Source organism: Hirundo rustica, chromosome 9 (assembly GCF_015227805.2).
Source record: "Hirundo rustica isolate bHirRus1 chromosome 9, bHirRus1.pri.v3, whole genome shotgun sequence".
In the NCBI taxonomy this organism is placed as follows: domain Eukaryota; kingdom Metazoa; phylum Chordata; class Aves; order Passeriformes; family Hirundinidae; genus Hirundo; species Hirundo rustica.
The window spans coordinates 10443954-10460809 of NC_053458.1; the positions used below are offsets into that span (position 1 = coordinate 10443954).

Consider the following 16856-nt stretch of genomic DNA (forward strand, 5'->3'; position numbering starts at 1 on the left):
GACTGGAAGCATCAGGTGGAAATTCAATTTGTTTAGAAGTAAACCAACCCATCCCTTGAGCTTCAAGCTAAACACTAGGAGTCCCTGCAACTGCATTTGGGTTGCAGGGCACTGACACTGCCAGAGCTTTCCCTTTCCCTGAATAAGGAACAAGAGCCTGACATAAAGCAAAGAAAATGACTTTCGACTCAATTATCCATGTTACGAAAGCCCACTTGTGCTTGCCCAGAGGCTGACAGGTAACTTCATCTGTCTGGTAAGAAGAAAATAATTGCAAGTTGGTGCCAATGTTAGACAAGAGCAAAGTATGAGCCCTTAAGGCCCTCTCTGTAACAACCGTATACAATTATATTCCCAGACTGTTTCGTTCTGTGTGTGGTGAGCTGCCAACCTCCTCTCTGTCTCTAAACACACAATAGAATATGCCATCCCCTGAATGCTAATCTGTTTGTCTTCTTATTTGCTGAAAAGTCATTACCCATTATTTAGTTGAGATTTCCTCAGAGACAAACCATCCACTTGAGTGAGAAGTCACTGATCACAACCTGATTCTGTTCTGGGTAGGTGAATTAAAGAGAGCAACCCTGACTATTAACAGGTCGTTGGCGCTTCAGAAGGGCACTAATGCAAATAAGGGGGTACAATTTTTACATGGAGAAAGCAGTGCATCCATAATTACAGTGTTTTAAAATGAGACTTGATACTGTTGCTCTGGATGATACTTTAACCAAATACAAATCGTGAATCTCAGTAACTGAGCAAAATATAATGGCTTGTGCTATTCAGGAGGTCACATTAAGTCTGATTGTAGCCTTTTCAACAAGTTGTGCTGCTGCTGCTCTCCTCCATCCCTCCTTTGACACCACATTCTTGTTCCCAAACTCCCATTTCTTCCCCTTCCCATTGGTCTTTTCCTTACTCTGCTCTTAAATCATAAGAGTCCATAAAATCCATGCAAAAGCCGGTCCTTTTAAATACTCTTTAAGATAAGGAAAAATTAATTTAATTGTTCATAGTACACACTAACAATCTTGAATAGCAAGCCTCATCTGTGATTCAACACAGATTACAGAGAGGTGTCTTTGTAAACATATTTAATTAAAGCTGAAGTCTGTGTAGGTAAAGAAAGTCTTCACTTAAATGGAGTGGAACTCTCCTCAGACCAAAATGTGGCAGATAGGGTGGTGATATAACGTCTGCCCATCATTACTAATTAGGTGACCTTCACAGTGTCAGCTGACAGAGTTCTTACCACTTTCTCCTTGTAAACAATGTATTTCAGCCACTTGAAATCCTGCCATTTGAATCCTGCCAGAACAAACAGGGAATCCTTCTCATACTGCTCCATTTTCTGGATTGCACCTTCAGGATATGTGATCCGGAGTGTTGTCTTGCCACCCACATCTTTTTCAAAGCCCTTCACCGGAGCCGAGTTCAGCCTGCAGGGCGACCAGAGAAGACACTGTCACGGATTCCCACTCACACTCAGATTCCCACTTACACTCCTGTGCCTTGAGGACACAGCAATCACAGGGGGGCAAGAGCCCCCTGTAGCAGCTGCTACAGTAGCAAATGTTAACTCTTTTTCATCACAAACACTTAAGGAAGGTTTGTACCGAGTGACAACAGCTTAATTAGAAGTTACATAAATTCTATCATTGAATATAATACAAACCATTTCTGCATATCATCTCCTGCGATTTAAATAGGGTCGGAGGCTTTGGAAAAGGAAAGCGAACGAACTAAGCATTAATATTTTAACAGCCCATTGCTCCTGTGACGTGTGAGTTGGGTTCTGCAAGGCCGTGCTGAAAGAGATGATGCGGCTCTTCCTCAGTTTAAACAAACTGAAACTGGCCTCATTTTCCAACCCCAGCCCGGACCTTACACCACTCAGCTTCAGTGAGGCTGCATAGGGAGATAGGCCAACTAATAATTCCCATAGGAACAATCCACACCTGGTTCAATTCCCCAAAGTGGCCCATCCAGAGGGGGAGTTGCCTTGCAATGCCAGCACAAAGGAGGAGGTTGGGCTGGGACAAGGCTCAGCACCACTGCAGCCCCAACAACTCCGAGTTTCTGCTGTGGAAGTTCATCCCACTCTGAAAACACCCAAGCAGCCACACAGCTTTGCTCTCAGGGACACTCACTGATTTCCGAGGAGATGCTATGTATTTAGCTGTGCTTTCATTAAAACATTTCTCAGGCACAAAGTTTTCTCCCTTGAAAAAGCAAACTGCTTTGGCATGAACAGCAATGATGACTTTCATGATGTTGAAGTTTTCAGAATTTCTATTCAAAACTAAAAGTCCAAATCTGAGGAAATTCCATGTAACTTGGAATACAAATCTTGCTGACATCAAACAGCAGCCTCCGATGGCACAGGATTGCCTGCTTGAATTATTGCAGCATTCTTGACTTGGTGTAGTTCAATATACTGGAAAGTGCTTATGGACTGCAGATTTTGCCATGTAGGAATGTTAATGAGAATCTAGATTTGTCTTTTCCAGCCTGGGTAAGCATTTTACATTGCAGAACTTTTTAGTAGAATAAAAATCTCTATAAAATCTGAAATTATGTTAAAAATCTAGAGGAATACATTCTTAGGCATTTTTAGCAAAAATACTTATTTTATCATCAGGGATAAAATATTAAAGGCAAAACAATTTAAGAATCAGCACCACCGCAATTAATACAGCAGATGAAGTCTTTTTACATGGTTTATAAACCCTTTGTAGCCTGACTCTGAGGAACTAGACTTGAGTACAGTGCTCCCAGCCAGGCTGATCCCTTGCTTTTTCCTCTGTTGCTGATGGTGCATTCACACATCACCCACTTCTTCTGTGGGCAGCATTTAAACTTGAAGGTGTTGTGTCTCTTTGGGGCAGATGACCTTATATAAAGCAAAAGCATGAGGCTCTAGAGGTAACAGAATACTACCAATACCATCAACACTCTGCAAAGAAAGCTAGTTTTACATATTTTCATCTGTTTTCTTTAGGATGAGGAGGTGTCTGCAGTTGTTTCAAACGTCACTGTGCAGCTCTTTGGCAGGGTTTTTCCCATCCCCAGCCGCTGGGTTCACTGTTTTGCTGCTTATTTTGTCAACACTCCCAAAACTTGGGAGCCCTACTTCATATCTAGACATGAAATAAATCAAACCATTTCCCCAAGAGAAATGAACTCGGGTCTCCAGCAAAGCGCCCGAGTGTGAGCTGCTGATGGAGCCACAGGGATGGAGCCAGCACCAGCAAGGTCGAGGGGCAGCGCCCCGAGGGCAGTGCAGGTAATGGAGCATGGAAAGTTCTGGCAGACACAGCCCATGTCCACAAAGGTGCAGACTCCACAGCTCAAACCCCTTCCCAGGCAGGATGCACTGGTGGTTATAAACACAGTTAAATCTTGGAAAACCACAGTTAGGACATCAGGCCTCCTTGTACTGCCCATGGACAGGCATTTTTCTCCACAAGAAGTTCCAGAGTGTTTTCCTGTCTATATTCACTGATTACATACGGAGACACTAATTCCTAACCTTGGCACCATGAAGATTCTTTCAGATGCTCAAGTATCACCATCAGGTGAATCCCTCTCTGGTTCTAATCAGGAATTTCTGATACACACTTACCTTTGCCCAGTCTGCAGTCTATTCTAAGGAGGCATTTCAGAGCACTGATGACTGGCTGCTGCAAGAAATCCTGCCAGGTAAATGGTGTGACAGCTGGGAAGAACATCTGCATAAGGTCTGAAGAAATCTGATAAGGTCTAGCTAAAGAAAAACAGTAACTCACTCCAAGCTCTCTTAGAACTGACAAAGCTGAATTGAACTATCTTCACTGCAAAGAACAAAATTTCTTGCTGCAATTAGCAATTTTCACATGGTAACATGGGAGGCATCAAAGACCTCCACATACTGCTGGATCACTCCTTTGTCCACAAACGTACCACATTTTTTCATTTAAAATTCATTCCCTAGGTCCTAAATACCACCCTTCAAAGGAGTTCTGAAGCATATGAAAAAGGATGTTATAATACATGGGACTTCCACAGCTTCCACAGGAATAAAGCAAGCAGTTGGATACATATCCAAGCACCTGGCTTCATTTAACCTTTACAGTTGACTTCTCTCTCTATCCGTCCCACCCAACAGCACAGGTGCTTAGCTGCCCTCTTATCCTCTCAGCTTGCAAGCTGACAGATTTACTGATGTGGAGAGAAAAGGTTGAACTTTTCATTTGGAAATTAAGTAGTGGCCTTTCTGATGTAAATCTTAGTGGGTGGCTTAGTCCAGATGGATTGAAACTGTTCTTTTGCTACTTTTTGAACAATCTGAGCCCAAGGAAAGGCTATAAACTACATTTTAACTCAGCTGAAATAACTACAGGTCACCCAACTATGACGAGGAGTAAGAGCTCTTTGTTAGCAACTGATAGTGGGATGAACTAGGAGAAGGGCTGTAAAAATTTCGTCCTGTTCTGAACAGCCATTCCTGTGTCCAGCATACTGATGGAGAAGCAGGTAACTATTCAAAGGAACCAAAGACTGAAAGGGATCTTCTTGGTCTTTTTGACCAGAGTTAGAAGATATTTATTTCTCTCTGTATGTCCTATTCATTCCTTACACATGGGAGAGAATAGAGACCATGCTAAATAGTACCTGCTTTAAATTCTTTTATTAATCCCCTTCTTCCTTCTACCTTTAGCTAAGAATCTGCTATTTTTCACCACATCTTAAAGTTGATAAAAGTTGAGAGAGATTATATCAGATACATTTCTTTTAATACAAAATCAGTTATCTTACTAAGGAAAAAAACCCCCAACTTAGGCCATGTTAAACCAGTTTTATAAACTTACATTGCAGTTTATCCCACTTTTATTATTTACCATCGTACTATTTTGTTACTCATGACTCAAAACCTGATGGAAAACTGCATTTTTTTTTTTTTTTCAGGTCAGACTAATGGGTCTGTAGTTCCCCAGAGCACATCCTCCCTCCCTCCTACGCACACTCTCTCACTCTCCATTAGTACAGGTATTATGTTTGTTAATCTCCAGTCACCCAGAACGCCTCCCTGACTTGACAGATTTATTACTAAGAGTTATGACTAGACCTGTGATTTCACATATCAGTACGTTTTTCAAGCATTCTGAGATGGCCATGATCCAGATCCTCAGCAAGAGCAAGAAGTCCTACCTCTGACTGTGGTCCTTTGCACTCCCACCACTCTGCTTCTGCTGCCTAACTCAACATTGTCATCTGCAGTGACACAGAGCCAAAGTATGGCCAGCTTCTAGGGCACACTTACAGGTGTTTAATCACTGCTGGGTCCTCTCTCATAGAGGCTTCCTGCTTCCTAACATCCTATTCACTCTTAGTCCTGCCCATCCTAACTGTGAGGTGCACTTCCTGGGGAATGCTGCGCGTGTGTGACCAATAAGACTCTCCTGAGCCACCACAGGGATACACCTGGGAGCAGATCCAACAGCATGAGTTACTGCTTCACCACCTAAGGGTATCACAAAAGCAGCAGCTTTTAGAAAGGAGCCATGAAGGGAAGGTTCAAGTCATATCATACCAGAGATCACATTCCCAAGAAGCTCTGGAAAAGAGAAAGCTTGAGGAATGCCCTTGCCCTTTGATGCCATCATCATTTAAAACAAACTGTTTTCAGCTCATGTCTATTTTTACCCTCCCTGTAAGTTAATGCTTCCATACAAAGGGATAAAGTCACTCGTACAGTTAAAGTTTGCCTGCATAGCAAGTGAACTGATACAGAAGCTGAATATGTGACAAGAACCGTGATGTCAAAGACTCACCTGACGACAACATCGTAGTCATCAATTTTTAACCCTAATGACTTATTTGCAAGTACTCCACCATTTCCCACAATAATACATCGCCGGCAGCTGAGACTGTGGAAGAAACAGAGGAGAGAAGAGATTTTTGTAACAGAACTTCAAACACACAGAGAGCACATATTTAGTTTGCATGCATCTGAGAACTACAGGAAACCTCTGCACATACTAAGAATTAAGAGGGGGACAGAGATACACTTGATCCCCAGCTCACCTCGTCATGCCCAGGCATTACATGTGATAAACTGCTTTCAACACCTCACCCCACGTGTGGCCTAATGAGATGAGCTGTCAGGACAAGCAGCTCCTCTCCCTGCACACCCCTGGTATGATGGGCTGGAATCAAACCCATCTGTTTACTTGAACCATCTCATTATTCATTCAGCACTGAAATGACAATAAACCAAAGGCTTAGTGAGGAAGTCTTCTCTCCAAGCAATTTTATGAGTGCAGGCAGATCTTGCCAGGTTATCTGGGGTGTGCTCACCTTGCTGAGAGCAAAATTGCTGCTGTTATCATGAGACTTAAAGAAACAGAAAAACATTAAATCGGGAGGAAAAAAAGACCCCTCCCATGTTTGTCCAGTAGGAAACATATATGGAGACACAACAGGCGAGAAAAGGGAAGGAAAATAACCTTAATTAACAAAGAAACAGGAAAGACAAGGAAGAGAACAGTTTCTCGTGGAACCCTGAGTCACGAGAACTCTCTGCAGCAGATGTTAAAAAGCGATTTTGTTTTGAAGACAGAGAAAGGACTTCTTTCCAGCCATCTAATCCCAAACGCAGCTGGCTCTTCTGGCAATGTGCCTCCAGCTCCGGTAGTTCACTGAAGGAATACGTGTCTGCAGAGCCTTTTTCGGAAAGGGTCCAAGGCAATCAGTTGTTTGGAGCAGATCCCTGAACTAGGCAGCCTTCCTAAGTCCCAGGCACAGTCAACTGGTCACTTCTAGGCTGTCCTCTCTGTGATAAGTCTAAAGAGCCAGCATCAGGAAAGCTCTGCTTATGTGGGGTCCCTTTTTGCAGAGCAGGGCTGGAGTGCACTCAAAAGACTCAGCTAAACCACTGAAGGTCACTCTGCTGACAGAGCCGTCAGCTGGAGACACGTGCAGAATTAACAGCACCAAGAAATGCTCAGGAACAGCTTCCCCTGCCCAGATGAAGTTCCACTGCAGATCTGAGCCTTTCCAAAAGAAAAAACTTCCTCATGCAGATGGACGTATTAGCCCAGTGTCCCCAAAGGCTGAAGAACCATGTGTGTTTGTGATAATCAAACCACAATAGAAAAAGAATTTTACAGATGATGGCATAGCTAAAAAACTAAAAACCAGTTCTGGCAACAAAGAGAAATCGAACACAAGATCCAGTTCAAGGAGTATATTGTGACAAAGAGGGAAGGGAGAGTCAGCCCCAAGTTCACCAAAATGAGCGACAAAGATGGTAAAAGATTTGTCAAAACCTTGAAAGAAAAGGTGCTGTAGGAGGGAGAAAGAGACATAGTTCCGTTCCAGCCAAGTGATATTTCAGAAGGAAATACACTCTTTTGCTGATTATTTTGACCTCTTAAACAACAGACTGCTGGGTGAAATACTGTACCTTCTCTATTCAGCTCTCAGCTAATGACTCCTTTTGAATTTTCTGTTTTGAAGAAAAATACCATGCTAAAATCCAAAGGCTGCAAGCTCCAGGCACTCTGCTCTATCCTTTTCCCACTTATTGTTAGGATGTTCTTACCAGTTCTGAATACAGATCTGCTTGTTTCAACCTCAAACCACATAATCGCTTTCTTCGCTTTTCTGCTAAATTAAAGCACCATCTACTGTCAGTAGTCCCTTCCACATCTGCATGAGATCCACTTACTGACAAAGCACTGTGTATAAACATTTGCCTCTCACAGGACAGACTGGTGAGCATGAGTGGCTGCACATGAGATAAAAGAACCAGTTCCACCAGCCAAAGCTGTTCCAGCAGCTTCATGGCCCTGTTCCCACAGAGGATTCATAGACTGATCAAACCCCACTCCTAATCTTCAGACCATACAAACTGGAGTGAGCTCATCACATCTTGCACGGTATGGCAACTCTTCTAGATCTTGAGTCACAGTTGCAGTACCTCCCTGAACGATTGTCAACTTCTCCCCAGATCTCCAAAGTATGGATTCTGGAAGACCAGCATGCAGAGCTAATGCTGCTCAAGGCAGACTGCCTTTTACACAGAGATTTTACTTACATCATTCCAATCCTGTTCTTACAGTCATTGCTTTGCAGAATATAATCCTCATCTTTTCAACATGACCTGCATTGTTATCTCTGTGATGCCTGATTTTTGATTTGGCGCCAGTGAAGGATGCAACAAAATAGTCAGCACTGACTTGGCCCTCCTGCTCGTTACTTTCTCAGTCTTTGGTTCTGGCAAATTTTCCTAGTGAAATTTCACACATACTGCAAACTGGTTTCAGCCCCTGTGAACACCTGCCAGCAGGATTACACTAGAAGTGTCACTAAAGGATTAATTCTCAACCCTGACAATAACTTTTTAAAGCTGTGTAACATATCCTATTCCTAAAAAGGATACCTCTAAATGGTGTAATATAGAATCAGAACATAATGGACAGAGACAAATAACTAATGTGGGCCTCTAAAAGTTTACCTTTATCATTCAAGCTTCTAGTTCATCTAAAAATATATCTTCTACATAGCAAGATTTAATTTCCATGAACCCAAAGTAACATAACATCAGTTATGCTGCCAACCTGGCTCTGTCCTCTGCAGGATTTTTCCTGCAAAACCAAACCAATTTACAGTTATCTCTTTATTATCTACCAAATTTCTCCAGGAATGGCATAACATTTCCTATTCTATCAAACATTCCAAGAAGTGCTAAAAAGCAAACAGTAATAACAAAAAGAATTCTTTATTTAACTCTTTAAACACTCTTCAATGCTTGCTAACGTTAAAATATATATAATTGTCATTTAATATCCTTGTAGTTACTAAATCACAAAGTATTTCACTGTTGCTGTAAAATAAGACATCTATCTTCACTCCCAAAGTAAAACAAATACTTAATTGAATGGTTCTGCCTTTACTCATCATAATTGATAGGTTAATCACTTTTGCCCAGCTTCACATCCCAACCACTCTACTACCCTTGTGGCTCTGACACATTTAAATGCATACTCTTTTTTCCTTAAGTCTGCAGATAAGATTTTTCATTAGTAACTTTCTGACCCTAAGGTCTCATCTTTGATCTTCTAACAGCTTAAATTTCTTTCAAATGTACTCTGTCTACTGATTGTGCCTGAGCATGGGAAACCTGCACAGTCATTGCTGGCTCCAGGCAAGTTTCTGGGTGAAGAAATACACAGTGCAAGCAGCATCAGTTACAGCTCAATTGTTTCTCCACAAAGAAGTGTGCAAACACCTTTGTGCTTGTTTACACAGTATGTCAAAGCCCTATTTCTTTTCCAGAAGAGCTCAAGGACTGAACACATCAGACACAGCCCACGTTTCAGTTTGCTACCAGGGTGGTATGAAGGACGGTCATGGGCTTTCCACAACAGATACTCCCAAAAGCCCTAAGCTGGGAGCTGCAGCCAGATGTACAGACTCTTGACACAGATACTCCAAGGTTCAGTTCATCCACATGAAAAGCAGGATTCATTCAGATTCTCTTGAACAATATAGAACTGTAAACACATGTATGCGTTGTAGCAATTCCTATTTCCTCTTCTCTCTTATCAAAGTGCTTTAGGGATTTGCCAGGGGAGAAAAGCCACAAAGCTTTTCCTTACGCAACTTTGGATCTGAAGGCTTTGAGGAAAGATATAACAGAATAATTAAAACATACATCTTCAGGGCTGCTGGTGCTTAAGGAAGCTTATATTCTGGTTTGATCTGGCTGCTGTTACTTAAATGGGTGCTATCAACCTGTACCAGAGGGACACACACACCTCTCTTGTTCTATCAAATCCCTTCAGCACTTGTTCAGGTAATATATTGCATTAGTAAAGACTGTGACAGTTGTAAGCTCAAACTCTCAGTTTTCTTTCATTACCAGCTGGAGTCAATACAAAAAAAGTCAGTCCGGTTTTTATATTTATGTCTTTTCATAGGAAATTTACATGTCATCACCACAGAGATGTAACACAAAAATCCACTGAAGTCCAGCCAGCAGATGGGCTGTGGAATTATAAACCAGGCCCTGATCCATTTGCAGAATGAGGGACAGGCCACTGGAAAAGCCACTAAATCAAGCAATAAAAATGTCAGCAATATAAGTGGGACTGGAAAAGCCAACGGAGGGCAAGAAGTTTCAAAGATGAGGCTCACTGACATCTTGTTAGGGACAAAGACACGCCAGCTCAGAAGAAAGAGGTCAGTGGTTCTAGAGAAAGAACCCTGGATCTCCAAACTTTTCCGGACAAGCTCAGGGGTGAGTTGTAGCTACCCTCCCGAACATGACTGCAGCTTTACCCACCCCTGTCCTGGAGCAGGAGCAGGTTACTATTCAACACAACGGTGCTGTAGTAAGGAGCCATGAAGAAAGCAGGGCACCATGTACACTGTGTTACAGGTGAGAACCACAGCCTTTGTTCACATGCCCTCCAGCTGCTGCTAGTTATAACACAATGGAGGGATTAGCTGAAGCGAGCTGGCAAAGCTGCTGTGTGATGATGAAAAGTGCACGCATACCCGGAAGGATCACGTTTGCCTCATTTCAGCACCATGTCAGTACATTGTGTCAGGAAAGGTACATCAGGATGCCCTTTAGCGCAGGAATAATCAAACAAACAAGTTAATTTCCAGGGCTTATGAGAGGCAAGTGAATGCGACTTGTCAAGGACCAGATTTGTGAAGGTGCACAGAAACGGAGAAGCTCGGGTGGCTTCACAAAGGCTTGGTGTAGAGATCCTCCACCACACAACTCTAATCCTCTCTTTGCTTCCTATGCTCTCACGCACTGCTCTGACCTCACCTTTCCTGCCTCTCCCACCCTTCCCCTGGGAAAGCTGCCTTCAGTGTATAGTTACATGAACACTTATTCCAGTGGGCTGGGCAGTGCTCACCCTCCCCACCCATCCCAGCTTCCGCCTCTCCTGCTGCCATTTCAGCTCTGTGCCCACACAACTCTTCAGTGAGAGGGGAGCTCTGGCAATGAAGTCACTGGAATGACCTGGGTTGGGAGAAGAACTTGTAAACTGGAATCATCTCACTGATCCACTTTAAAGTCCCTTTTCAAACAATAGCGGCAGCACAAGAAAGGCAGCAGCAGTATCAAATATGGCTTCTTTCACTGGTTTTGCCAACAGGGAAAACATTGGTGTAATTCCATTCTGAAAAGAGGGTGAACCTGGAGCCTTTTTCCTGCTTCTAGAATCAGTCCACTAGACTTCTAAGAGCCTACAAGTGGAAGGGTTCCACAAGATCTCCCAAGCCAGGCCCCTTGTACCTCACAGACTTAGGTTGTGTCTCTTACCTAATTCTTCCACAATAAGACATTTTCTCAGTCCTTTATCACAGAACCAAGAATGGTTGGGGTTGGAAGGGACCTTTCAAGGCTCCCTAAGTCAGGGTTTCTCCAGTTGCTTCAAGGTGCTGAGCAAAAGGGAGAAGTCTAGACTTTCTCCTTGACCAGTGAGCAGGAAGGGAGCAGCTAAACTCAAGGCTCTGCCCCTGGCACACTGGTGCTGCCATGGGGGGGAACTGTTAGGATCTGCTTGGAGCTTGAGACAAGATGAGAAAGGAGCTAACCTTCCTCCACCAGTCTTCTCCATCAACTTTTTAGGAATCCCAAATGGCAGATACCCATTGCTGCCAGCACTGGAATTCAGTGATGACCACAGCTGAAGAACATTTCAGGAATGCTGTCCAAGTCCTCATCTTGGTAAACCACCAAGCTGGTTTACCACAGCAGCACTATGGCAGCGTTAACACCTCCTACAGTTCTCAAGCTCTTTCTCCTAATAACTCCTCTGTTGCAACTCCATCCACCTCCTCCTTTAGGCTCTCACTTTGCAGCTTGCTGTCCCAAGCCTTCTTGAGTCCCTTTCTTTCATACACACTTCTATGTTTATCCTTCCTAAGACCTGCTCACTTGGAAGGGCTTTGGAAGGTATTTGATTGTGATGCATATGTTCTACACAACCAACATCCACCGATACAGCTTTCTCACGATTCCCAAGGAAACAGTACTTCCCCAAGATATCTGTGTGTTTACACACCACCAAACCTTGTTACTGTAGTACCACAGAAATAAATGTCTAGCCTGTTCCTGAGGTCTCATTTGCACTTGGTATCTCAGGGATTTTGCATATATTTCACGGGGCTTGAGTGTTAGATATTTCCTATCTCTGCACCAAACCCGTTATAAAGAACACAAACCAAAGTAAGCAGCTCATGCTAGAGTGGTTATGTTACAGAATCTCCTGAAAAATTACTTTTAAAAAGCGTGAAACATTCTACTCCTCACAAAACAGGTGAGCAGCAAGGGTCACAACTACATTAACCTTCACTGCAAGAATCTTCCACCTGCCCCCTGTTGTTAACACTAATTTCATATGAGCAACCTTCTGAAAGAGTCTGTATGTGGATTTTTCAACAGATTAAAATCTTAACTCTTCAACCAGAACGGAGATAAACCCCAGACGGATGAGACTCAGTTGTGTGCAAAATCTCTAAGAAGATAATTCGTAAAATGGTTTTATCTTCTGGACATAATTTTTCAAATTAATCAGAAGTCTGAAGGCTAACCCTATCTGGCATTGCTCTGAGGCAAGGCAAACTTCAAAGAAACCTCAATTAACACACAGAACTGTGAAAGACTAAGAAGAAGCTTCCATACAGATAGTAACTCCCAACTACAGCAGGCAAGCTTTACAATCAGCATGAGAGACATGGAGACCTATGGAAAGGCTGGAAAAGCTTATGAACTTTGTCATGAAAAGTGGGCAGCAGAGGAGCTGGGCCAGGAAATAAAACCCATGTGCTTAGAAAGCAGGAACTGTGTTGTCAGCCTGGGTCAAATACCACTGGAAAGAAGTATTACCAGGACTTTGAAAAGAGCTCATGTCCCAGAGTAAAAACCTCTGACAGCTTCTGAAAAAAGCTACCCCTAATTCAGGAGGTGGCACCAAACCAAACCTGCAGGACAAATGGAAGGAATGACAGAAAAGCAAGGATAGGAAGGACCAAAGGACTATCATTGGGAGGCTGATTGCAAACATGCCAATAAGTTTCAGAAACAACATTTACAACAGAATGAAAGAATCAAAGGAGCTTCTAAAGGCATCAATTCAAATACCACAGGACCCAGGAGACTGATATCCTGTTCATCCTTCCACAGGCTTGGCCAACACAACCAAACATTCCTACTTTGAGAGTGAGGTATTAGTAAAAAACATTGTTGAAATAAGCCAGTCCCTTCTTTCTTTCTAAAGTTTCTTGTGATCTTGTTGCTTTGTGAGAAAGGCTGGAAAAGAGCAAAGTGGTTATTGAAAATCTGCTATTTACTTATTTGAAAATGAGGCAAGAGAACGTCTTGTAACAATATATGAAACAAAAGATTAGGAAATAGTCAAAAGCTAAATGCTTTTTTCTACTTATGTTTGACTTAACAGAGGTCTCCAGAGTCTACAGATTTACTATAAAGAGGACTCAGTTTTCAGCTTCTGATTTACTCATCCTCATCCAAATGTACTGGCAACAATTTCTGGCAAAAAATATCTAACAGTTTATTTAGGACATATGGAAAGGAATCACTTCTACTCCTTCTGTTCTGAAGGACTCATCTTACCTGTCAAGAGCTGGAGTTAGACGATAATCTTTGGTTGCTGACAGGATGGCTTTGATCAGATTATCTGAGGAGAAAGGAAGAAGACATCAGGAACATGTTCTCACTTCTAATGGCAATGAGAATCAATGTGGTGTAAAGCATCTGAAGCAGTTACTTGAAGGAACTGAAAGGTTCTCATTAGGAATGAACACTAAGTTGAATATTCCTGTTTTCTCAGGACAATGACCTTCACACACAGCCTGCAAAGACACGTTATGTGCCAAATTCTGATGCCGTGTGTAATTGCCTTGCATGGAGAGTGTCACAGGGAACAAACATCGTACATTTTATAGCAGTGATTTCATATCCAGGGCCCTGAGATGGCAGTTTCACAAACACTTCAGACATGAAAAGGCCAGCATCACTGTCACTGCTTGCCTTCAGAAAAGCTTTTATGCGGCTGAGTGGTGAACTGGATGCAGGAACAGAACCAGGTTTAAATGGATGCTTTTTATTCTGTGGGTTACTTTCAGACTGTCTTTCTTCAGTTAAAGCACCACAATTGCATGAAGAAATGCCCATGGAACTGCAGCCTACACCGATACTCCGTGAATGCTGCAGCAACCAGATGATGTAAGTTACGCAAGAACAGCACGCACACAAAACAAATGCACTAAGCTGCAGAAGCACAATGATTACATACAAAAAATTTTATCGGCTATGGAAACTTTGGAATCTGCTTCCCTCTAGATTTTGTCATTTGTCCCTAATTTTTCCACCTCTCTCCCCAGAGAGGTCCAAACTCCTTTACCAGGGCCAGGAAGCAGCAAGGCTCTGGCTAGTCTGTATTTACAAATATACCAGTAACTTCAGAATGTCTGTACTGGATTTGACAGAAAGTCCATCTGCCCCCAAATCCTGACTCTAACTGTGCTCTTCAGCAGATGCCTAAGAGGAGAAGAAAACCAAAGCAAACAGATATATTTCCCTGAAATTCTCTTCTGCTATTTAACTGTTTTCAAATCAGGGATTTCATATGTCAGGTATAGGTTCTTTGTATCTGGTAACATGCAATGATTTCTATTCCATGAGCTCAGAATCCTCCTCAATATATATGGAAATTCAATCACTTCCCCTTCCCAATTTTGAATATGGCTTCTCTGAGTTTCATCTATACTGGAAAAAATTGTGAACAACTAGGCTCCTTCCATCTTTGCTTGGGAGATTGCAAATAACTCTAATATCCTTATATGTATCAGTCAACTAGTTCAAAAGTTCTTAGGAAACACCACTCAAATTAAACAAATAAGTCTCATTTCTTTATGAAAAATTAAAATTTATATAGAAACATTAAGAAAACTGACAAGAAGTGATGTTTTTACATCGAACTTGAACATCTTTCCTGACAGACACTAATTACTGCAATTGGCACAATTAGGGGAGACCCTTTCAAATAAAGAGTTTCGTTCTTCACTGTGTCCCTCCTCAGCAACAACGGGACAAATGTGTGGGAAAAACACAGGAACTCAAGGCAGCCCATATGCCAAAGGGCTCTGAGCCTGACAACAAGCTGGACAGACACATGAAGGTGATAAACAGAAAACTCTGACAATTACTTTGAGATTTGGGGAAGTTTTTGACATGGCAGCACTGACAGCACTTGCCAACCATTACAAGCTGGGGAGTGTAATTACTTTCAGAACACCATAGTTTGGAGTGGAGTAAAGGACGAGGCAATTTATAAGGGTAAAAGCAACTTTGATAACAAAATAGTGGCGTTGTTTAATTTTCTTTCATCTAAAGAATTTCTTCTGGTGCACAGGCAGCAGGCTTCCCCTCCAACAGGAATGCTATTCCCCTAAATCTGCCGTAACAGCAGTAGGTTGCTGTGACCCCTTAATGGCACCATGCCACAGTCTTCTCCTTGGCCTGCTTCACACCTTGGCTTTTGCTGGACAGCATACTTTATTGACATTGTTTTCCCACATTCTCAGAGAAGAGATCAAAGGATTGCATGCCAAGGGCTGCAACCTCCCATCTACCAGGCTTTTGTTATGCCAGGTTTGCTCTACCACCCACAAGTTACACCCTGCACTACTTGGAGACCGTCCGATGGACTGTTTTAGAAAGAACATTAAAAGAATACAGTTGAGCACTCAAATTATTCCGGTTTACTCATCATGCCACATAATTAGCAATGCCTTCTTAGTGAATGCTCAGGAGTGAAATAAAACTATTTTAGGAGTGGATATGGCAGCATTTGGAATGGAGGTGCTTCCCAAATAAAAACAAAACCACAGTATCGAGCATTCAGCAGAGATTATGAACGACAAATAGGAGACAGCTCTTCAGCAGACACCGGAGTCAAACAATACATGGCATCCAAAAAGTTTGGAAGTTGCAGAAATCTCAGTGTTACTATTCAAAACTGCTGAATGAAGCTCAATACAAGACCAAGTACTCCACTGTCAAGTGTTCACTCACAGCAGGAATGAAGGTGGCATCACATTCATCTGGTCTAGCCCTCTTTTTGGAAGCTAGGAGCGAGAGCTACAAGCCAGGAAAAGCTAATGGCTGGGGCAGGGGACAGGCACTGGATCTTTCTGGTTGAGCTGGAACTCCACAACACTGTTGCTAAGGTGGGCACATGCACTTGCACCTTGATGCTGGCGCTAGGATGGAAAGACAAGATCTCCTCCAGGAGTTTCTGTATTTTCCTGGGGAAAAGTTTGAAGGATCACCATATGCTGCTGTGGCTGATTTGCAACCTTGCACAAGACCACAAAGCAGTAAGGAACAATAAGGAACCACTAGCAGGATCTTTAAATACAGCTGGGGCAAGCAAAGAGTACTATCACAGATATGAGTAACCTGCAGGAAACAAAGCAGGGCTCATCTCCAGGCTGTGACAAAAGAAAATTGGGCACCAGGAAAGCAGGTGCATTATGCAAAGTCAGTTGATGAGACACGCTCTCTCCAGGGTAAGGAACTGAACGGGTGATGAGTATAGTCTGCCTTATACATCTACGTACTGAGGGATAGTAACGGGTGCAAGTACACGTAACAAATATTACAAAGAAAAATTCCTTCCTGGTTCAAGTAACAGGATTTGTGCACAGCTGCTGCCTGGAAGTCAAGGACTGAAAGAAATTTTGCAAGGACAAAAAGAAAGGTCAAGTTGTCTAGATGAACACACCAGCAGGGCAAGCAACCAGTTTCCTGAAGCCATAGC

At 42.6% G+C, this 16856-nt stretch overlaps 1 protein-coding gene across 10 annotated transcripts in view; it reads right to left on the minus strand.

The window, feature by feature from the left end:
- Positions 1-16856, minus strand: part of ST3GAL3 (ST3 beta-galactoside alpha-2,3-sialyltransferase 3) — a 174714-nt gene that overhangs the window by 44870 nt on the left and 112988 nt on the right. For all 10 annotated transcript variants that reach the window (XM_040072438.1, XM_040072440.2, XM_040072437.2 and 7 more), the window contains 3 exons: positions 13646-13709; positions 5814-5909; positions 1253-1439 (listed from right to left, as the gene is read on the minus strand). In XM_040072438.1, the coding sequence (XP_039928372.1) occupies positions 1253-1439; positions 5814-5909; positions 13646-13709 (347 nt within the window). The remainder of the gene's footprint in view (positions 1-1252; positions 1440-5813; positions 5910-13645; positions 13710-16856) is intronic.